General features: G+C 37.0%; 1 protein-coding gene and 1 non-coding gene across 2 annotated transcripts; one reads left to right on the forward strand and one right to left on the reverse strand.

The window, feature by feature from the left end:
- The first annotated feature begins 8,063 nt into the window (after positions 1–8,063).
- On the forward strand, positions 8,064–12,332 carry LOC115666347 (aldehyde dehydrogenase family 2 member C4-like). The gene is made up of 9 exons (XM_056307758.1): positions 8,064–8,228; positions 8,647–8,789; positions 9,944–10,327; positions 10,698–10,787; positions 10,915–11,088; positions 11,184–11,321; positions 11,418–11,555; positions 11,665–11,726; positions 11,865–12,332. The coding sequence occupies exons 1-9, from the start codon at positions 8,114–8,116 to the stop codon at positions 12,136–12,138; spliced, it is 1,518 nt and encodes a 505-aa protein (XP_056163733.1). The 5' UTR covers positions 8,064–8,113; the 3' UTR covers positions 12,139–12,332.
- Positions 12,333–20,806: 8,474 nt separating this feature from the next.
- Positions 20,807–20,925, reverse strand: LOC115666571 (5S ribosomal RNA). Its single transcript, XR_004003917.1, has one exon. It is a non-coding gene; the product is annotated as a 5S ribosomal RNA (ribosomal RNA).
- Positions 20,926–23,581: the final 2,656 nt, after the last annotated feature.

The following is a 23,581-nucleotide window of genomic DNA, read 5'->3' on the forward strand; positions in this document are numbered from 1 at the left end:
CACAAAGCATCGCATAGAACTTTATGAAAAAATTCATGCAATAGTCGGACGTTGGGATCGAGGGTAGAGATCAACAAGAGGCTGAGGTTAAACCACACTGGGGAGGAAAGAAACAAAAGAAAAGGAGATAACGAGGACAACGTGAGGTTTGCTTGCAATCATCGTAGATAGGATTTCTAGATCAGCTTTTACAGTACGTCCAGGAAAATCGAATACAATACAAATGAACATAATCTTGACTTCTTCTCTAGGGTTATCTTGTTCTTCACGTGAGATGTCATATGCCTAGACATCAAGTTAATACAAGCACGGACAATCAAAGAAGGAAGAGAAAATTAGAGATAAACAACGAAGCTGTGGATTTATTTGTTGTAGTAGTTGCACAGGATGAACCTTATGGAAGGGATCATATTTCTTGCACGAGCGAAGCTGCGGTGATGGGTATACCTCATTTCGAGGGATTATCTTTCGCTCGTCTAGGAATCACGGTTCGGATTGAACATTGGATATCGAGCGTGGAATTCATGCTGCAATATGCAAAGGGATTGTTAGGTTGATTGCTCCCTTTGTGTCTTCGGACTCTAACCCAAGAAGATAAGACTAATCGATAAATTGAAATAGCAGTTGGATATCTTTATCAATACAAGGGTAAGGGATTTTTTTACGACATTGGGGTAACATCATTTGTCAAAGTCCCTTAATACACATTTTTAATGCATAGGGAAAAAGGGAGATTTCACCCAAAAAGTTTTAAACCTATTCCACTTATGCAAATTCATTCTTAAATCTTTCAGTTGTTTCAATTGAGTCCTGAACCTTTTGACAATTTGCCAATTTTGTACTTTCGGCCAATTTTTGCCGGAATTTGTCGATGTGGACAATTTTTGTAAATTATTAAAAGAAATTGAAATTTTTTAATATTTTTTTTCCTTTTTCGTCCACTATTCACCGGGCCTTTGCAATGGTCGGTGACTGGCCTCAGGCGGGGGTTGACCTCGCCGACTTCAGTCCTAAACTTTTCAATTGTGCCAATTGAATTATAAACCTTTTGACCTTTTGACATGATGACCCGATGCATTGCATAGACTTATATTATCTTGACAATTTAAGTTTTGTATTGAATAATTAAAGCTGGCTAAGGCTAACTACTACAAAGAAGTCAATTTGATGATTCGATGACCTTAAGATGATTGCTCCTTACTACCTTAATACTAATAAAACACAAGCTATGTACTTCTATGAATAATATAAATAAATATATATGTATATATCAAAGGGTGACATCTAGACCATCAATTTTTTTCTGTTTAATAACTTAGGGATTTCCCCCAGATATGGATTTTCATCGCCACAATGTCAATTTGATCATATCCACGATCTGACCAGATGGGTTGCGACTACTACAAGAGCGAATTCAATTATTGGTCTGACCATCGTTACCATCGCCAGTTTTGATTTTGAGAAAAAACCAAATAAAGAAATTGTGAAAATCGACGATGCTGTCGTGGGGGTGAGTATGGATGTAAATATATCTATGTTTATCAATTGCAAATCAAACTTTTTGAATTTGATGACCATCCTCATATTTATGAGAATGTTCTGAATTTCTCCGTTATTTATTATTTCGTTAAAATACTTTAATATGACCAAACTCTTATCGCCCCGCTAAGAATATCGAAGTGGTTAGAGAAATACACGCCACTAATTTACATATTCAAAGATATGACAACCGCTGATCATTCTTGACTTCACTCGTTCACTATTTCTCGCCACTACACGACAATAGCTACCTATAATTTCGAGTAGAGACAGGTTGCTTACAACCTCTTCCTTTATGATGTCTTTTTGTAAACCTCAATAAGTTTCAAATTTTATCATTCCGAAACATTTCATAATTTACAAGTTGCCCAATTTGATTATTTACATTCGGATAGAGATTTTTTCGGACAGCGATACTGATTGCAAATTTTAAAGAGCACAAGAACAACCACGCGTACTTGATACCTAGTTTATGATTTGAAGTTGATTTTTCAAATTCAGTGTCCCACCCTCTAAACGACTAAAACACACTCATTTTCAACTTTCAACATAACGAAAAGTAAAGAAGGAGTCAGATTTCATCAATGAAACACTCAAAGCAATTCCCTATCTAATATGCCACTTTTTCTGTAGCAAAAGAATCATCTCGTTTCAATTGATGACCCGATTACCGTTGTTTTCTTATCAAGACGAACTAAAGAATTGATAAAAGAAAAGGCCAGCTAAAGAAGAAGACCGTTTCTCATTGGTGGGAAGATGTGCATTGATTTGAACAACTACGTAAGTTTACGACGATCGAGTATCGCTGACCAATGCTACGCAAGCTGCCTATTTTACCCTTTGACTGGACCATGCACGAGAATTAACTTTGTAAAAAGACGATTAATTATCTAACCGCAACCTTCGTTTGTGCGCAATGTTCTTGAGAAACTTTATCTTCATGGGAAAATATAATAACCCTTAAAAATTTACCCATTTTACTTGCTTTCTAGCGGCCAAGGCTCCATTTATTTCAGGAAAAATAAATGGTTTTAAAAATATTTTCCTAAAAACGATCGCTTGTATCGCTTGAAATATTTAATCAGCGAAAAGTATCTTTGTTATTGATAAAAAATTATGTCTAAACATTTGTTTAATAATTTTCATGGACGGAGAAAATATTTTTCGTTGATTCATTTTTGTAAGCGATATAAATGATCATTTTTAGAAAAATATTTTTCAAATTATTTATTTTCAACGAAACAAATGGAACCTAAAAAGTATGTTACATTGCACCAATCAATTCACCGGATGATCACTTTTATTAAAGAGTGTCATCATGGCTTGCGTGAGCAAATGGTGTGCAATTGAATTCAATTACTTGTGAATTAGATTATTTACTATTAAATATAATATCTCCTTTTTTTTTGCTAGAAAAATATAATATCTCCTTACCTCTAAGTCTTCTAGAAATGTCAAATGAAGAAAGTTTGAGGAGGCGATGAATGTAGCAATACGTAGATGCATGTAAGCTAGCAAAAGGAGCTCACGATGTCGATGGCTAGTCATTGCTTGAAAAGGTTTATTACTTGTGTACGGTGAAGTATTTTATGTATATTCTACCTAGAAAGTAACGCATTGAATAGACCCAAATGAGAAAAGGGTATGCATTTCTCTAAAATTGGGATCGATGGTACAGATCAACAAGAGGCTAAGGTCGAATCAGATTGGAAAAAGAAAAGAGAAAGAAAAGAAGAGAATGATAACACCATGAGATTTGCACTCATTATAGATAGAATTTTGAAATCAGTTTCTATGCTAAGTCAAAAAATTCCAATATTTTTCAAATGGACATAATCTCGCCTTCATTTCTAGGGTTCTTTCGTCCTTCACGAGAGATTTCATGTCTAACATGAGATAAATGTTCATATATGAATTGACAATCCAAAAGAAGAAAAATAAGAAAATGAATAACGAGCGCGGAACATGGTAGTCAAGTGATTAAGGTTTTCGACTGATTTTTAAAAGTTGCGCTCGTGGATTTATTTGCGGTTAGCAAGTGCACAAAAGAACCCGTTTGGGATATTTAGTAGCAAGAGGGACATTCTTGCTGCAATAAGCAAAGGGTAGGTTAGGTGGGTTGTCCCTTTTGGTTTTCGGTCTGTAATCTAACAGAGGTAATGTTAGGTTGGTTGTCCCTTTTTGCCTTCGGTCTATAACCAAACAAAAAGAACAAAAAGAATGATGGGATAATGACACAAATAGTCCATGAAATTTGGCTCAATGTGCAATGTGATCCATGAACTTTTAATTTATTCGATGTAATTCATGAACTTTTAGTATAATATTCAATGTGGTTCCTGAACTTTAATTTGTTCAATATGGTTCTTGGGCTTTTGGTATATGTTCAATAAAAATATTCAATGTAATCCACGAATTAGAATTAATGGAAGAACTATATTAAACAATTTCGTATAATTCATGGACTAAATTATGTATCAAAAGTTCAGAGACGATATTGAATAAATTAAAAGTCCAATGACGATATTGCACATTGGGTTATAGTTCGGGGACCATATTGAACAAATTAAAAGTTCAAGAACTACATTGCATATTGGACCAAAGTTCATGGACTATTTGTGTCATTTTCCCAAAAATGATCAACCAATTGAAATAGTCCTTATATATCTTTATCAATAGGAGAACAAAGGATTATGACATGGAGGTGACATTAATTTGTCTAAGTTCTTTAATTCACATTGACCAAATTGATCGAGTAGATTGTTGAGTAATGTCCGGCCAAAAGAACGAAAAGAAAATGAAAACGAGTGCCGAGCATGACAGTTAACTGATTAGAGTTTTTGACACTTTTTTAGAAGTCGCGCATGTGGATTTATTTGCGGTAGCAATTGCACAAAAGAAACCTTTTGGAAGGAGGGTCATATTTCTTGCACCAACAAAGCTGGGGTGATGGACACGCTGCATATTTCAAGGCTGCATTTAGTTATCTGGATTTTAGTCATGATAGGATTGGACAGAATATGACAAAAAAAAATACATGGATTTTGCTATATTATATACATTATTTGCTGAATCATAGTAATAAAACCAAATACTTTCATTTCATATTATGAATCGCATAATAGTGCAAACGAACCTAAAAATGCACAATCGAAAATAGTAAAAATCTATTACGATTCACTATTAAACAAACCACAATGCAAAAATGGAGATAACCTCCATAAAAATATCCAAGATTATTATATGAATTTAAATCTTAAATAGCAAACAAGCGCATTGCAACATTCTTGAGCCACGAGTTCAACTATGACAAGAAATGTGAATGAGCATTAGCAATATAGAATAGGTAGATCAACTAGTGAATACCCAAACTAGTAAGAGAGAGAAAACAAGATCATTTATCTTCGTGATTTTGAAAAGTATAGTTCTTTGATTCTCTTGCTACTTTTGTGAATTTGTAAAGTTTCAATATGAACTACAGAGTTATGGAGAAGAAAGAGCTTCAACTCTCTTGCTACTTTCGTGGACTTTTGACATGAACAAGAGGGTTACAAAGGATAAAGAGCCTGACTCGCTAGCCGTTTTCGTGGAGCTTTGACATGAACCAAAAAATTATGGAGTAATTGTGAAGCTTTAACACAAACCAGAGATGTGAAGTAGAAGGAGACGATGAGGGTAGTTTTTTCTTTTTTCCTTTTTATAAATCTTAGTGCTCCTTATTCTTCGAGAATTAGAAAGATCATTTTCAAGTTTGAATTTGTTCATTTAAAATTTGGGTTCTCTTACTTCATTTTTATTTAGGTATTATTTTTCCCTCTCTTTTTTCAATTGCTTTTCTTTTTTATTCCCTTCCATCATTCCTTAATTAAAAATTTATTAAATAATAAATTATCCTAATATGCCTAAAATATGGGATAAATATAAATACTAAATATATATAGAATATCTATATTATAGAATAGAAAGAAATTCAAATTCGTATATAAATAGTAATAAATAAAAACAAAACTTGATTTTTTTTTATATTTTGAATTTTCCCTTTTTATATTAGAGTTCAAATATTATTTATAATTAATTATTATCTTAATTTTATTAATTTAAGAAGTTTTTATTCGATAAAAATAACTTTAATGCCGTGGATATTACAAATACTATCTACCTTTATCCCACCTTCCCCATGTGATATTTTTATCCAGACTATATCTCTCATATATAAAACCTTATCCTGTCTTTGGCAGGGACAAAACCCGGAAATTTATCCCGTCCTGACTTTTATCTTGGCTACCAAATGGAACCTTCTGTACCCAACTTTATCAGCTCCTAGCTAAGCCCTTTAATTCCCTTCGTTATGCATGCCCTACCTTAAAACGGTGGAAGATGGAGCATAGATCTATTATATAAAGTTTTTTTAATAAAAAACTTATAGACCAAAATTTCTATTGCAGTTTTATAATTCAAATCGAACTAATTACCAAAATCAAAGCACTTGAAGCATGGATCGGCTCGACGAAATTACTTTGCCCGTTTGGTTAGTCGCAGTGTTCAATTGATTATTTTTCGAAAATAATTTTTTTTGGGTCACTTTCGAAAAGAAACTAATGTGTGCTATTCGGTGTACAAAAATATATTTTAAGTAAAGATAAGGTGATCCGTGCTTGTCTACAATTTGAACATGCTTTTTAGCTCGCTCTGACCCAATTCTATGGCCGGCTTGCATTTAGTTTTCTTGATTTCTTTCTATTTTTCTTACCACTCTACTTGTAGGGCTGCTGATAAAAAAAATATTAGGGAGAAAAATACTGAAGTATAATATATAGTGGAGAAAGGACCCCACTAAATCGTTTATTTTATGTAGATCAAGCCTTAAACATAAATGTGTATCACAACCGAAGGTATCATGATAGTGAGTTAGTTCACCAAATCTATGTCATACGCCTAATCCATGACTCTACAAAACATAAATGCATTCATTTAATCATTAAAAAAGCCCGATAATTATTCATTTGAAAGTTTTCCCTCCTTTCATTTTACTTATCGACTATTTCATGCGATACTCGCATTCTTTTGCCCGTTAATCTTTTTCAATGATGTATATTTTCTTACCCTTGTGTCACAGTTGAATAATTAATTAGAGTTTATTTGTTTTGGCTTCTAAATAGTGAAAAGCAATCTATTTCTTTTCTGCCGACATTTAAAATGTTATTCTAAATTTTAAAACTTGTGCAATTTTATATGTGAATTAGCATGTTACTATTTGTATATTTTAGAAGTTTTCAAGTGTTTAAAAGGGAAAATAAGTCAACATGCTTCCACCATAAGATTTACAGAAGATGTTAATTTCAAAACACTTGCATCAGAAAAAGCAAAATATAAAAGTTACTCCACACATTAATTTCAAAGTTGTAAGTCTTTTTATCTCTACAATAAATGTCATGTGTTTGTTGTACTGAGATTAAGTATTCTGATTCAAATGATAATCTATTATGAAAATAAAAGGGAAAAAACAATCTATTAATTGATTTTCTCTGACTTCTAAACCTCAAATAATTTCATATATATAAATGAAGGAAAAAGAAGGCAGGGTCAACACGTGAGGCGTGACTACACACGTATTGATCATGCCTTACTTTTTTATAAAAAAAAAGAAGATGAATTCGTTATTTGAATCTCATGTCACCCATCCTAACTAAAAGTACGTCGTCATTAACGGTACTGTTTCTTTCGTAAAAAATGAATGATTTAAAAAAATATATATTTTTTTTAAAATAATCGCTTGTTTCGCTTAACAAATAATAAACGAACAATTTTTTTTTCATTATCTACGAAAATATTTAGACATAAATAATTATCGATAATGAAAAATTTTTCATTGATCAAGTATTTCAAGCGATATAAATAATTATTTTTAGGAAAATATATTTTAAATCATCCATTTTCCGCAAAACAAACGGAACCTAAAATGATTTTGTTAAGTTGTACTTAAAAGAGTTTTGTCCTTTTCCGCAATATTCATACGGATCATTAAGTATGACAAAAAAAAAATGTGGATCATTAAGAACTCAATCATCGTCATGTTTATACAATTATTACATCATAAATACCGCATGTGGAGATCAAAACTTTTCAATGACCATATAATAACGAAACTCCATCCTTGAGTGGAAAAAGGAGAAAAAAAAATGTCATGATATTGCCGGCCGCTAGACATATCATTTGCATGGTGATAAAAGAAACCAACACGTAAATCTAGCCGATTTACATTTGTCTTCGCATCAATTTTGACCGGTGTCTTGAACTCTCGAAAGGATTTTGTGCGGCTAACAATTTTACCGATAATTAAATATTGTGAACACGAATTGCGAGCCGGCGTTGAATTTGACCAATGGCGTTGGTGACTGATTTTCCTCCCTTGTCACCTATGAGCAATATATAAATATTGCCACAAAAGTTTCTCTTCCCAAAATACCCCTACGTGTTGCGCGAAGGAAAACGACGATATATTATTTAAAGGGACCTCCTTCCTCCCTCCTGCTCCCAAAAGAGTGAAGAGAGTTTGAGTGCAGAGAAGAGAGAGATGGCAGAGAACCAGAGCAATACAAACGGGAGCCTGAAGACTTATGATGAACTTGTTCCGGAGATCAAGTTCACCAAGCTCTTCATCAATGGCGAGTTCGTCGATTCCGTCAAAGGTAGAATTCACCGGCTTCTTGTCAAGTTTTTGCACTGCCTTGATGAAGATTCGTTGCACGGTTTTGTCGTGTCTCACCGCACTTTTCTCTCAGGCAGATGTGCTCGTAAAGTTCTCTGCTCTTGCTAGCTTATCCTTTTTTTCTAGAAAAGAAAAAGAAAAGTAAAGTTCTCATTCGAGCAGTTCTGTTTTCGATGAGTGAAATTCACTGCTCTGTTCGGAGCACAGAAAAAAACAGAGCATCGACCATCTGAATCAAGATTGGCCTTGAGAGAATCTTACACACGCCGTATTGCAGCTGACCATAGAAAAACTCGCAGTCCCCACAAATTCTTGTTCTCGTCGGTTCCTTCTTCTTGTTTTTTTTATTCCTTTCTGGGTTTCTTGGTTATGACGGCGAATGAAACTTGGATGGACAGGGAGGACATTCGAGACCATAGATCCGAGAAATGAACGAGTGACAGCAAGAGTTGCAGAGGGAGACAAAGAGGACGTGGATCTGGCTGTCAAAGCTGCCCGCCAAGCATTTGATAATGGCCCTTGGCCGCGCATGTCCGGCTACGTGCGTCCCTTCCTTTCTCTCTCCCCCTTTTTTCTCTCTTCTTTTTCTAGTGTTTATTTATCACAGGTTCCTATTCCATCAAATTGAGAAGATAATACCAGTAGAAATTAATTCACAAATTCACTTATGTACATAATTTTATCGAAATTACACTATAATTTTACCCGGGATGCCTGTGTGAGATAACTTGAGCAAAACAATCGCTTAGAAATTAGAATTCGGCACCCTATTTAGTAAATTGATTTCGGCGAATCGGTTTCCGTGCTTTCCGTTCTTTTTTCTCTCTGTTCTTCCTTGTCATACCCATACTTTGTTATAAATAATTACAAATGTGTATTATGTGTTTTCAAAAGTGGAAGTGCGGAAAATTAAATATAATTAGCAAAAAGGACACATAACCAAACGAAAAAAAGATCAATTTGGGAAATTCATCAATTTGTAAATTTTTTATTCCATCGGAATCAGAATCACTCGATTCCACGGTGCCTTTCAATTCAACGGGCCATTAAATACTGTTGTGGGGCCCCCAGAAGATGGGGGAAAATTGAAAAATATTTACCAACATAATTAATTTTTATATTATTTTGCTCAAAATCGTATTTTAGTTGTCATCATCTCGGCCACTATAGTCATGGACAAGATATTTTTATTTCATTTTTCCCTCTCTTATATATTAGGGTCAACGCCGCCCTCCTCCTCTTGCTTGCATCTTTGAAATCAGCAAATTTAGGGACCAGTCAGATTTGATTTATATTTATGATCTTGTCATATATAAAATGGGAAATTTTCTTTGGTAGGAAAATTGACCTCCATTATAAATTAAGTTGAAGGACATTCTTAGATCCAATCATAGAAGCCAGAGTGCATGGTAAAATTAAATGATATTTCTAATTTTATTGCTAGACGCTGCAGTTGCACATATATTATTTTGGATGTTACAGTTGTTTATGCTAGATTAGGAAAACAAGTATTTCAGCATAACTAACTTTACCACTTTGTCGAATGAGTCAATCATCATGAGAAAACATAATTTTGTAGTTCTATCTAAAACTCCAAAACATAATTTTCTGTGTGGAAGCCTCATTTCATTCTAAATCCTAACGTCCATGAATTTTGTTTATTATATGACATATGATTATAAATTTCATCAACAGGAAAGAGGAAGGATCATGTCAAAACTCGCGGACTTGATCGATGAGAACATAGAGGAACTGGCGGCTCTGGACACTATTGACGCTGGGAAGCTATTCAGTATAGGCAAGGCTGTGGACATCCCTCTTGCTGCCACATGTCTCAGGTACTATGCCGGCGCAGCTGACAAGATCCACGGCGAGGTATTGAAGATGTCGCGTGACCTTCACGGGTACACGCTCCGGGAGCCAATTGGCGTGGTTGGGCACATCATCCCCTGGAACTACCCGACCAGCTTGTTCTTTATGAAGGTCGCCCCAGCATTGGCGGCTGGTTGCACCATGGTCGTGAAGCCCGCCGAGCAAACCCCTCTATCGGCTCTCTTTTATGCTCATTTGGCTAAGAAGGTACGTCAATCGACTCAGAAAAGATGCTTTTTGAGAGCAGAAAAGTCATCTTTTCTAGCGTGTAACTGTATTAATAAGTAGATAATTTAATTACTTGGAATTAGTTTTCAGTAGACAAATTGAAATAATTTCAGTCATTTATAAGTCTACAAGTGATAGTTAAGCTTTCTAGTTATAATGTTCCATAGGTGCTTATCAAAGTATTAAAGACAGAAATTGGGGAGCAAGTGAAAACACGATTTTGGATCTTTGTTATGCCATAACAAAATCGTTCAAAAAAACAGTTGTCGGAAAAAAAAAAAAAGAGGACACACATGAAAATTATTCAAGTAAATTTTCTGCCTTTAAATCTTGGTTTGCTTTGTATCAGGCTGGTGTTCCTGATGGAGTGGTCAATGTCGTAACTGGTTTTGGATCGACGGCTGGTGCAGCGATAAGCAGTCATATGGATATTGATATGGTATGTTTCTAGGTTCTTTCTTTCATGAAAATTTCAATTATCGAACCATATAATATCGGGTGAATTCTGTGACTATGTGATTGTGAGTTTTTAGCTTGACTGATGCCGCGTGAAAACCTCACTTCAGGTCAGTTTTACGGGATCAACGGAAGTAGGACGCATTGTGATGCAGGCCGCGGCGACGAGCAATTTGAAACAAGTGTCGGTTGAATTGGGCGGTAAATCGCCTCTTATAATCTTTGATGATACTGATTTAGATACTGCTACTGATCTTGCTCTGACTGGTATCCTCTTCAACAAGGTACAGTGTCCGAACTTTATATGGCAATTGCAAAAACAGAGATAAGCTCCGAATACTCGAAATCATGAAGGTTTCTCGATTCAACTCTGTTTCAGGGAGAAATATGCGTTGCGGGCTCTCGTGTGTATGTTCAAGAAGGGATCTATGAAGAGTTTGAGAAGAAGCTAGTGGCAAAGGCGAAGGCTTGGACGGTCGGTGACCCGTTTGATCCAAATGTCCGTCAAGGACCGCAGGTAAGAACGAACACTAGCAGTAGCAAGAACCTGCTAGGTTTTGCGACAAAGCATATGGTTGACAATTAGCCTGACACGAATTACGCTAAATTCCAGGCCAGTAAGGAACAGTTTGAGAAGATACTTTCTTACATCGAGCATGGAAAGAGAGAAGGAGCCACGCTTTTGACAGGGGGCGAGCGTCTGGGCACCAAAGGGTACTGCATTCAGCCAACAGTCTTCACAAATGTCAAGGTACACTATCAATCCACAACACATTCCTTAAAGAACATGAAGCTTTATTTTGAGAGAAACTGAACTTCAAACTGTTTTGCGTTATCGTCGAACTCTCTTGTTTCATCAGGAGGACAACTTGATCGTGAAGGATGAGATTTTCGGCCCTGTCATGTCGCTCATGAAATTCAAGTGAGTAAAACTTGGTCCCCGAAACTATTACTTACCCGGTTCCAATGCAATCGAGCAAGTACCATATGTAGCTAAAACAAACATACAGAACTATCGAAGTATATTGTGCGACATTCATCATTTGACAACGGATTGCAGGACTGTGGAGGAGGCGATCAAGAGAGCCAACGACACGAGGTACGGTCTAGCGGCGGGGGTTCTGACGAAGAACATAGATCTAGCGAACACGGTCTCGAGGTCAATCCGAGCGGGCGTCATCTGGATAAACTGCTACTTTGCGATGGACAACGACTGTCCTTACGGCGGCTACAAGATGAGTGGCTTCGGGAGAGATCTCGGTTTGGACGCTCTCCACAAATACCTGCATGTCAAATCTGTGGTGACCCCGATTTATAATTCTCCCTGGCTTTGAGAGAATTTTACAGGGAAAGAACTTTGCATCTCATGGTGGCCTAAATAATGTGTAATTCAAATTATAAGGTATAATTTACAAGAAACAGAATGCAAATCATTGTGGCACTCACATGATGTTAACGGTTTGATGCTACAAAACGGGCAGCTTTTGTGCACAATTTCTTTGTTGTCTATCATCAAGAGTTTTCGTTATACTTGCTCCATCCCCCGACAGTGAAAAATCTTTCACCAAAAAGGTTGAGTTTGGTTTTATATGAAAAAGAAGGGGTTCTGCGTTGATCTAGGATAGGAAATTTTTGGAGGAAAATGAAGAACAAATTCTGGAATTTGAAGTGCAGAACTTCCAAGGTCATCTAGTTTGCCAACCGTCACTTGGTACAGGAACCGTCATTTGATATTGAAATCGACACATCTTCCTTGTCCTTTTTTTTTTGGTCTAGAAACACAAAGTATTAATATTAATAACTTAAGAAACAAAGCCCGTAGCAGGGGCATCTAAACATAGTAGGTCCAAAAAAGTTGCGGGGGGATTGGCTATCCAATTCGAAGGGAGAGAATTCGTGTATTGGGCTTTGACAACCCAATCCACAGCTCTATTTTGCTCCCTATTACAAAACTCGACTTTAATATCCGAAAAGCAAGACAACAGATGAGAAGCTTCCATGAATAGTGCTCGTTCTTCCCACCCTTGCTGATCAGCTGACTTCAAAGAGGAGATTAAACTCAAGCAGTCGGAGTTGAGTTCCAGCTTAAAACTTCTTCGAGGAGAGAGAAAGCGCAATCCGTGGACAAGAGCTAAAGTTTCCACCTGATACACCGATGCAACCCTCACCGATCTAGCAAATCCATCAATTAGGGACCCGGCGGTATTGCGTACAATGCAGGCTACAGCGCCTTCGTTTGAGCTGGGAGAGTAAGCTCCATCAATAGTTACTTTTAAAGCGTCCTTCGTCGGTGGTTTCCTTACTTGATCCGTCGTACTGAGAGCTCGGGGGTTGTCGCATTGATTCCTTGTTAAATTTTCCCTGTCATTCCATTTTGCATAATTTTCAAGCAGAGTTTGGGCAGATTGGACAATATTAGACGATTCTGGTCGGAGAACTCGGAATACGGTATTGTTTCGTGTCTTCCTAATAAGCCATAGGACTCCTGAGACCAATTCAAATTTCGGTGAATTTCCTTGATTTCTTACAAAACTCCACAGCCACTCTTCTACACTAGTCAAACCTTGGCTTTGAATATTGATTTGTAGGGCTGGGTTCTTCCGGATAGGCTTCGTCCAAGGGCAAAGCAAAAACAAATGCTCGCTAGTCTCTGGGAGGCTTCGACAGATCGGACACAATGGATCAGATATGATTCTTCTACCAAACATGTTGTCCTTAGTCGGAAGGGCGTTTTGACATAAACTCCAGACAAAAGATTTAATTTTTGGGGGGGATAACATATGCCAAATTATGTTCCATAGCTTCCGTGGGGGCTGAAAAGAGGTTGATGTTTGATTGCTATTCGGTTTTGAGGCTTCTGTTCTGATGACATGGTAGGCACTTTTCACTGAAAAATCACCTGATTTAGTTCCTGTCCACACAATTTTGTCTTCTAAAACATCAGTTCTCAAAGGGATTGTTAGTATTTCATTTGCTATTTGGTCACCAAAGAGTCCCCGAAGCACCTGTTCACTCCATGCATTTTCCTCTCTGTTCAACAGCTCACAAACAATTTTAGGGTCATGCCTGTTCGCTGGTCCTCCTATGATGCCCCTCTTTAACCATTTATCTTCTCTGATTTGGATACGTTCTCCTGTACCCACCGACCACATAACGGAATCAGCAATTGCGTCTTTGCCTATGATAAGGCTCTGCCATCCCCAAGAAGGTCGAAAGCCCTTTACTGCCTGCATGAAGTTCCTCCGAGGGAAATAAAGACCCTTAAAGAGTTTACTCCATAATGTCGTGGGTTGTTGGGTTAATCTCCAAGCTTGCTTTCCAAGCATGGCCTTGTTGAAGGACATTAGGTCTCTAAACCCCAAGCCCCCGTCATCTTTCCCTGTTTTTAGCACGTCCCACCTCTTCCAATGTAGCCCAGATTTTGAGCCGTTACTTCTCCACCAAAATTGAGCTATTTTCTGTTCAATGGCACGACATATTGAAGCTGGAATTTTAAAGATCGGCATGGCGTATTGAGGTAAGGCTTGAACCACAGCTTTAATGAGAAGTTCCTTTGCCGCTCTTGACATGAGATTTTCCTTCCATCCTTCTAATTTAGAATTTACCCTAGCCAATATCCAAGCAAACATTTGCTTCTTGGATGCTCCCCAATCAGATGGGATTCCAAGGTATTTCCCTGTTTTTGCAATTTACGGGACTCGTAGGGTTTCCGCCATGTTGCTTCTCAGCCTTTGCGGATAGCCAGCACTAAAGAAAATCCCCGATTTGTTCAGATTAATCTCCTGTCCAGTTGCATAGCAATATTGATTCAAGATATTCGCCAAGTTTTGGCATTCCAGCACTGATCCATCTAGGAAAAAAATAGAATCGTCAGCGAATAGCAAGTGGGATAATGTCGGGCAACTGCTATTCAGCCTTATCCCTTTAATACTTTCATCTTCTATCGCTTTTGACATCAGGATAGACAGGGAGTTAGCAACCAGTATGAATAGATAAGGGGAAAGGGGATCCCCTTGCCTAATTCCCCTTGTGGGTTGGAAGAAATTAAGGGGTTCACCATTGAACTTTACACTAAGAGATGTTGTTGTCACGCATTGCATTATCCAATTCACCCACCTCTCATCAAACCCCATTTTCATTAGACTTGCTTCCAAGAAGTCCCACTCAATTCGGTCATAGGCTTTCCTCATGTCTAACTTAAGAACCACCTGAAATCGTTTTTTCCTCTTCCGAATCCTTAGCTGGTGAAGGATCTCTTGGACAATCATTATATTATCTTGGATTAATCGACCACCCACAAAGGCACTTTGATCCTCCTTAATCAAGACTGGAAGCCATGGTTTTAATCTATTTGCCAAGATTTTTGAAATTATCTTAAAGGAAAAGTTGCAGAGGCTGATGGGTCTGAAGTGGTCTAACTTTTCTAGGTTTTAAACTTTTGGCACAAGGGATAAGTATGTCTCGTTTAAGCCTGGCTGCATCCTCCCTGAAGCAAAGAATTCCTCTACCTCGTCAAAAATCTTCTGTTTAAGAGTTTCCCAATAGTGTTGGTAAAATTGACCATTGAGACCATCAGGGCCCGGCGCTTTTGCTGCTCCAAGCTGGGAAACAGCAGTTTTAACTTCATCCATGGTGACTTTCTTAGTTAGACTTTGATTCATTTCTTCCGTTACCAAACAGGGGCAAATGTCCAGCAAAGGCTGCAAGTTTCGCTCTCCTACTGATTTATACAAGTCAGTGTAGTAATTCTGGATCATCTCCTTCAACTGGCTCAGGTTGCTTACCCACATCTCTTCTGGATTTTTCACCATGGAAATTCTCTTTCTCTGTCGCCTTTGGATGGTCGTTACATGGAAATATTTTGTGTTTTTGTCCCCCAACTTTAGCCAATTAATTCGAGATCGCATCCCCCAATACATCTCTCGTCTCCGAATCTCTTCAATGTGTCTTTTCAACTCTTGGGCTCTTCGTGACTCTAGACTGAGGTGTCGATAATTGGTTATGCACCGTAGTTCGTCCTTCAACTCTTTTATCTTTTTTTGCCCATTTGCATATTTTTCCCTACTCCATTTCGTTAGCTCTTGTTTCACAGCCCTTTGTCTCACTACTAGGCTTTTGCCCACCAGATTTGGAGCCTCCCAGGCTTCTTTTATAATTCTTCCGCATTCTTCGTCCTCTAACCAGTAGGCCTCGAACTTGAACTCCCTTTTACGTTTAACTGGATTAGCAAATAAAGACAGCAAAATAGGACTATGGTCAGACCCAATTGCCGGCAAGGCGAAAGCTTCAGCTTGAGGGAATTGGACTCTCCACTCAATATTGCACATAACTCTATCCAGTCTCTCTTTCACAAATTCTGCTCCTTCTCTATTGTTAGCCCATGTGTAAGCACAGCCCTTGCTCCCCATATCCATTAACGAACAGTTATTCAGGAAGTCTCGAAACGCATTCATTCGATAATACTCAGGGGGTCTCTTCCCAACTTTCTCCCAATGATAAAGAACTTCGTTAAAGTTGCCCATACAAACCCATGGACGAGTGTTATAAGGGCTTATGTTTGTCAAGTAGTTCTAGAGATGAACCCTTTGTTGGAAGATTGTTGGGGCATGGACGAAAGTAACTCTGGTGGTGTTTCTGTAAACCAAATCCTTACACGTCAAATCCAAAAACTCCTGCGTAGCCATATCAATTGTGATTGAAGTTTCATCATTCCAAAAAAGAGCCAACCCCCCCGCAGTACCTACTGGGTTCACCACAAATAAGTTTTGAAAATTCAGTCTCCTTTTCAGCCTTTGTACTACTAGTTCCTGGTTTTTCGTCTCCATTAAGAATAGAACGGTAGGCCTTTCTTGAGCCACTAAGGCTGCGCATGACAACTTGCCAAAACAGGTGTTTGATTACTGTTCTTTTATTCCAGAATCGGTTTGGGAGCGCAATGCGTTTGTTTAATTTTTTGATTGGGCACAATTTTGTCAAAAATTGTTCCGAAATCGATTTTGGAAGCGAGAATCGAGAATAAAAAAAAGTAACTTCTCGATTAGGGAACAATTTTGAGAATCAATTTTTTTTTCTTCTTCCTTTTCTTGGTTTTTAATTTAGCTTCTAATGTCCGGCCCGAGGACCGCCCTCGCTGGATCTGACAAGAATAAAATATTTTAATAAAAAATATTTTACCGGCAATGGCCATAAAAAAGAAAAAAAATATATTTTTAATAAAAAATATTATTAATAAAAAAAATAGTTTACCTGCCATGGCCGGTGACTAGGCCATGGCAAAAAAAGAAAAAATATATATTTTTAATAAAAATATTTTAATAAAAAATATTATTAATAAAAAAAATATTTTACCGGCCATGGCCAGCGACCAAGCCATGGCCAAAAAAAATAAAAATGTATATTTTTAATAAAAAAAATTATTAATAAAAAAATTTTTTACAGGCCATGGCCGGCGATTAGGCCATGGCAAAAAAAAAGAAAAAAATATATTTTTAATAAAAAAAATTTTACCAGCCATGGCCGACGACCAGGCCATGGCCAAAAAAATTAAAAATATATTTTTTAATAAAAAATATTTTACCGGCCATGGCCCAAAAAAATAAAAATGTATATTTTTAATAAAATTATTTTAATAAAAAATATTATTAATAAAAAAAATATTTTACCGGCCATGGCCGGCAACTAGGCCATGGCCAAAAAAAATAAAAATATATATTTTTAATAAAAAAAATATTTTACCGGTTATGGCCGGCGACCAGGCCATGGCAAAGAAAAAGAAAAAATACTTTTAATGAAAATATTATCAATAAAAAAATATTTTATCGGTCATGGCCGGCGAGCAGGCTATGGCCAAGAAGGAGGAAAAGAAAAAAAGAAAAGAAAAAAAAGAAAGAAATATTAAAATATTTAAAAATATTATTAATAAAAAGAAATTTTGTGGCGTTACCAAACGCATTTCTGTTCTTTTTCTATTCCGGGGATGGAATTTTGGGCCGTTAACAAACGCCTTAAAATACTCGAGAATCAGTCGGGCGCGGAATAAAAAGAATCATTTCGAGCGAGAATACATTCAGGCGCGAGTCGTTGTCATGCGCAGCCTAAGGCTCTCAATTCTTGGACTGTCAAGGATGTGCCCAACCCTTGACAGTTCCAACATATAAACTTCATTTGTCCCCCAGTGGCTTATTCGGGCTAGCCACCAAAGCCCAGTCGTTGGAATTCCCAGAAATCTGGATTGGAGTGTCCAAAAGCATCATTTCATCTAATGCAATAGGGTCAATCTTTTGACGTCTTGATTTCTTGCTACTTGAGACCTTAAAGGTCTTTGGCTTTGTCTTTAGATTTCCAACCCTCAACATGTCCGGAATAGGAGTCTCGTCTGCCCGAATATTTCCTGAACCAGTGAGTAACAGGACAGGTCCCTGGCTTTTAGCTTGTCCCTGATACTGTGCTGGGGACTTTCCTTTGTCCAAGTTGCCTCTGTTTATTGTCTCCTTTTGAGTGTTCTCCCTGTCAAGGCTGTGAATGTTTTCACCTGGGTCAAAGGCTACAACCTTGTCTACTCTAGATGTTGTGAAGCTTCTATCATCAACCTGGATCACATTGACAGACCCCAGGACAGATGCCGCAGTACATAGCCCCTTCTCTCTGTTCCTCCATAGTTTCTTGCAGGTGAGTGCGTGAGGAGGTCCGTGAGTTGTAAAGAGTAGAAGGTCCTCACCAAAATATTTGGTGTTGCTACAATCCAGGAGAGCTAACGTCACCTTCAACGAAAAAGAAACAGCCAGAGCAACCGCCACGGGTGGGGGAGGAGGTTGAAGGATGAAGAACAGAGAAAATATATTAGAGGATTAGGTTTTAAGGTGGGTTTTGGGGATTAGGGTTTCTACCACCATGAGGGGTAGAGGCCATCTCTTCCAAGCGAGAGAGTTTTTCCTAGTTGTTTCTTGAATATTGCGCAGCTATTTTCCTTGTCCTTTAATTTCAACACTAAGTAGAATTTGTGTGATGGATCATTGTTAAGCATTGTCGACTGGCAATAGTCATTGCCGATAACTCCTCTCACCTGTTGTCGATGATTCTTCCGATGGCCTATCGATTTCTCATTATCCCTCAAATCAATTTCCTTGTTTTTTTTTTTGGTTAAATCAATTTCCTTGTTTATAGTTGACTAAACTGACTAATCGATCAAATTCATTATTTGTCGGTAATAAAAGTTAAGGCAGAAGCCACCAAAATTCTAAATTATGCCCAGTATGACACATTTACTCTTCGTCAAAATTCTGTAAATGAGAACCGTTAAAAATCTACCCACGTGGACGCCATAAACAAATAGTGTTAACATGGCGCCCACGTGGCTTCAATGAAATAAAAACGACATTGTTTTATCTGAAAAATCATCTAATTGAACCTTGTCGGAAGGTAAATGTGTAACATAGATACAAGTTTGGATTTTTTTATGTCACAAGAAAAAGTTTCGGGTAAATATATCACAATGGACATAGTTTAAAGTGTTTGATGTCACAAAAAAAGGTTCCAAATAAATGAGTCGCAATGGGTATAATTTGGAGTTTTTTTGTGACTTTTTCACTAAATTTTTTTACCTTTACCTTCATAGTGGGTTCATCTTCGACATTTCGCTCAAGCTTTCATTCCCTCGGAGCTTGGTTTACAACAAAACTCAAACTCTACTTCAATTTCCACAACGTTGGATGAAAGATTTTTTATTATTTTCCCTTTCTCGATCGTGACAATATTATACCATTTTGGTCCGTCAATCGATAGGCCTTACCACTCAGTACATTGATCACTTGGTGTGGCCCTTCCCAAGTTGGGGACTACTTACCGAACTCGTTATTTTTTATTAATCGGTAGAGTAGTCTTCCATACCAAGTCACCAATGACAAATTATTTTATCTTGACATGCTTATTATAAGCCTCGGCAACTCTTTTCTTTCGAGCAATGAGAGGAAATTGTCCAAAAACTCATATCTATTATATGTTAGTTAATTTAGTCATAAACCTTTAACTTGTGCCGATTTAGTCCTAAATGCTAATACAGTCCTTCTGACTAATTTTGATAAAAAATTACAGTCGGCCGTCCCAGACAGTGCAGTTGGCGCTAAAGTGGATAATTTTTTAATTTTTTCAAAAAAAATTTCGAATTCCCACCAGTCCAGTGAAGAAAAAAAATAGAGAAAATAAAATAAAAAATTGAAAAATTGGAAAAAGTGGAAAACATTTTAAAAAATAAAAAATTATCCACTTCAGCACCTTCGTGCCACGTAGAACAACCAGCACTGACTAGACCACCACGTCAGTGATTTCTAACCAAAATTAGCCGAAAGAACTACATTTAATTCATTAAAAGGTTTATGACTAAATTAGCAAATCCTCAAAAGGTTTAGGATTAAATTGACACAATTGAAATTTTTAGGACTGAATTGACAAATTGTCAAAAGGTTTAGAAATAAATTGACACAATTGAAAAAGTCTAGGGCTGAATTGGCCGTCGCACGATAGGTTTATGAATTTTTGGATAATTTTCCCCAAGCAATAATATGCTTTAGTATTGATGCTCAAATTTGATCCAACTCATCTAAATTCATATACATTTACTGTCATAATCTTCCTTACTACATTAGTTTGCAATATAACTCTTGAGCACTCAACTGTAATTTCCAAAGGGATTACAGGTGTTTGATCATATGTCAACATATATGGACTTATGTTTGTTCTAGACCTCTTTGAAGTTCTATAGGCCTACAGTATGTTGACAAGGTGGAATTTCAATCTCTAGGATTCTCTTCGAGATGTTTCTTAATAAGATCGACTATAATGATTCAGCTTGACTATTAGCCTATGAACATAATAAGGTATCAAATGAACTTTCTTAAATTGTCTTGCTCTTGTGAAATCTAATACCTCTTCCAGTGAAAGCAGTTTTTTGATCGGGAGATATTGTTTTTTTTTTGGTAAGGAAAATAAAAAGAAAAACGAAAAATAGGAGTGCAACACGAGGACTTCCCAGGAGGTCACCCATCCTAGTACTACTCTCGCCCAAGCACGCTTAACTTCGGAGTTTTGATGGGATCCGGTGCATTAGTGATGGTATGATCGCACCCGGATCGGGAGATATTGTTTCGAGATACTAAACTGATAAATTACTTCTATGAACTTTTTCACTGTCTTTTGGGTAATATTTTGGGATAAGTACACCGGAAGTCCTAAAATTTAACACGAAAGTGTAATTGAGTCCTAAAAATTTCTAAAATATGCAATCAAGTCTTAAAACTTGTCAAATTGGTGCAATCAAGTCTCTCCGTTAACTCCGTCCAATTTGACTAACGGAAAAACCTGACGTGGCTTTTTTATCGATTTTTTGAAGAGGGAAGTTATGATGTGATAGCCTTGTCAGCCATTTTAGAAAAAAGAATAAAAGAAAATCAGACGAACATAAGGAAATAAACCAAAAAAAAAGCCAGTTGAAGGTTCCGGGGAATTTAAAAAAAAAACTTTAGATAATGAAAAATCTGAAAAAAGGACTATCAAACAAAGGAAAAAAAAAAACCATCGCATTGTAGTAGTTAAGAATAATGCAGAAGATAAGATATGAGAATTTTTTTATAATTCGATGATGTCGAAAAGAGTACATGGAGAGCCTATTTATAAGCTTAGATAGAGGAAATCAAAGCAATCAAATCTGATATGCATAAACAAAATAGATATAAAAAAATCATAGGAAATATCCAAAATATCTTTAAGAGATATCTAAATACCCTAATATTGCTAACATCCCCTCAAACGCAAGTTAAGTTGAAACAAATCAACTTGAGTTTGAAAAATAATCCGAACAATATCACAAAATCTTTGATTAAAATAAGCTCAACGGATCCGAGACGAGGTGGCGGGTGTGATGGCACCAAGCTTCCATTGACGAGAAGATTTTAGTATTTTTCTTATCTAATAGCTGCGAGTCTGGTGGTGGCGTCGAATTCTCGAAATGAGAAGTGAAAAGTCGAGAATCGGAGGTATTGAAACCGACCAACATGCATCCTTTGCAGTCAACCTTGCTATCAGGACAGTAACTTAAACGTGGTTGATACGGTTGGCATGGTTGCAACAAACGGAATAAGCCAGACTTTGTTGAGGGAAAAGTTATTGTGCGAAGACTTCGCATTGTCGAAAAATACCTCCGTGAAAAAAAGGAAACCTTGACTTGGCGATGCGTCACCGACGTCGTAACACGACCACCATGGTGCTTACTCAGACGAGAATGAGGTATTTGGATGAACACTATCAAGCAGCGGGGATGTATTTATTTCACTACTGTGGTCCTTGCCATTACATGCAAGGGTGCACTGTGCACTCGGTGCACTAGGTTGCTTAGGAACGTTGGCTCTAATACGAAGTTAAGAATAATGCTTAAGATAAGATATGGGAAATTTCTGTATAATTCGATGATATCGAAAAGAGTACATGGAGAGCCTATTTATAGGCTTAGATAGAGAAAATCAAAGGAAATCAAATATGATATGCATAATCAAAATAGATATACAAAAATCTTAGGAAATATCTTAAATATCTTTAAGAGATATCTAAATATCCTAATATTGCTAACAATGTTAGAGTAATTAAATATTAAATCGTGCCTACATCCAACAGCTTAAATTTTTAGAATAGTTGGCAGTGGTCCTACAAAATCTCCAGGATGTCCCGAATTCAAATCTTTCCGAGCCCCATTTGCCTCTCTAATACCACACCTTCATATAATAGCTTAAGCTTTTAAAACAGTTGGCAGTGATCCTACAAAATCTTACATGATATTAGAACTAGAGGTCATGATTTTAAATCTTTCCGGTTCCCAATTGCCTCCCCAATTCAATATATCTACACTTAGGTCCGAGCAAAAAGACCAGGCTAAGAGTGGCCCACACACTGCTGCTACCCCCACTGTTGATGGATCTACTTACTCACAGTGTTGAAACTAACTTTGTAAGGTTGAACCATAATAAGATAGTTCAGAGGGTGTCGTCAACCCTCTTCACAAAAAACGTGTATGAGTTGACGTGAGGTTCCTAAAGTGGATTCCTCACCGGTTTGTCGCTTGGTACTTGAATATTAATGGTAAGTTAGTTGGACCGTTAAGGGGTTTCGATGGTGACAGCAACAATTCGATGGGCGATGCTGTCGATCCTTAGCGAATAACTTGACCTTGGAATTGGCAGGTTTTTGGGTGTAGGAGTAGTGTTGGAAATAGATGAACCGGACCCTTCCCAAGACTTTTGTAATAGCGTTTTGCTAAAACGATGTATTAAAGGTAATAATACCAATGTTTGTATAAAGAGAAGACATGCATATTATTGAACTCGGGTGATTTCTTGTATGAAATATTTTGAATGCTTTATTGTGCTTCTGCATGCTTATAATAACTATGAGTAATACTCGAAAAAGACACGTGTTGCGAGTGATGTTCTGGGGCGTTACAGATACGATGAAGTTACCCTTGGATTAGTTTTTGGCTATCAAGTTGGGAATGAAAAAATTGGAGAAGAATTCATGGTGAAGAGTGCGAATCATCAAAAAGGTGTAGATTGATAAATTTCTAAGCAAAGGAGAACATAATCAATTATACATTTTATTAAACTTTGTTTCCAAAGAGTATATGTGCTTTTTTTTTATTTTGTTATTGTTAGTACTTTAAGACTTTTTATAGTATGGATATTATTGGGTCAACTCTATGCGTCGTCTGGCACAAGCTCACTCCCTTTCTCTTTCTCA

The sequence above is a fragment of the Syzygium oleosum genome, unplaced genomic scaffold (assembly GCF_021117445.2).
Source record: "Syzygium oleosum isolate NSW1041296 unplaced genomic scaffold, Sole_v2.1 Sole_v2.59, whole genome shotgun sequence".
Taxonomy (NCBI): Eukaryota; Viridiplantae; Streptophyta; class Magnoliopsida; order Myrtales; family Myrtaceae; genus Syzygium; species Syzygium oleosum.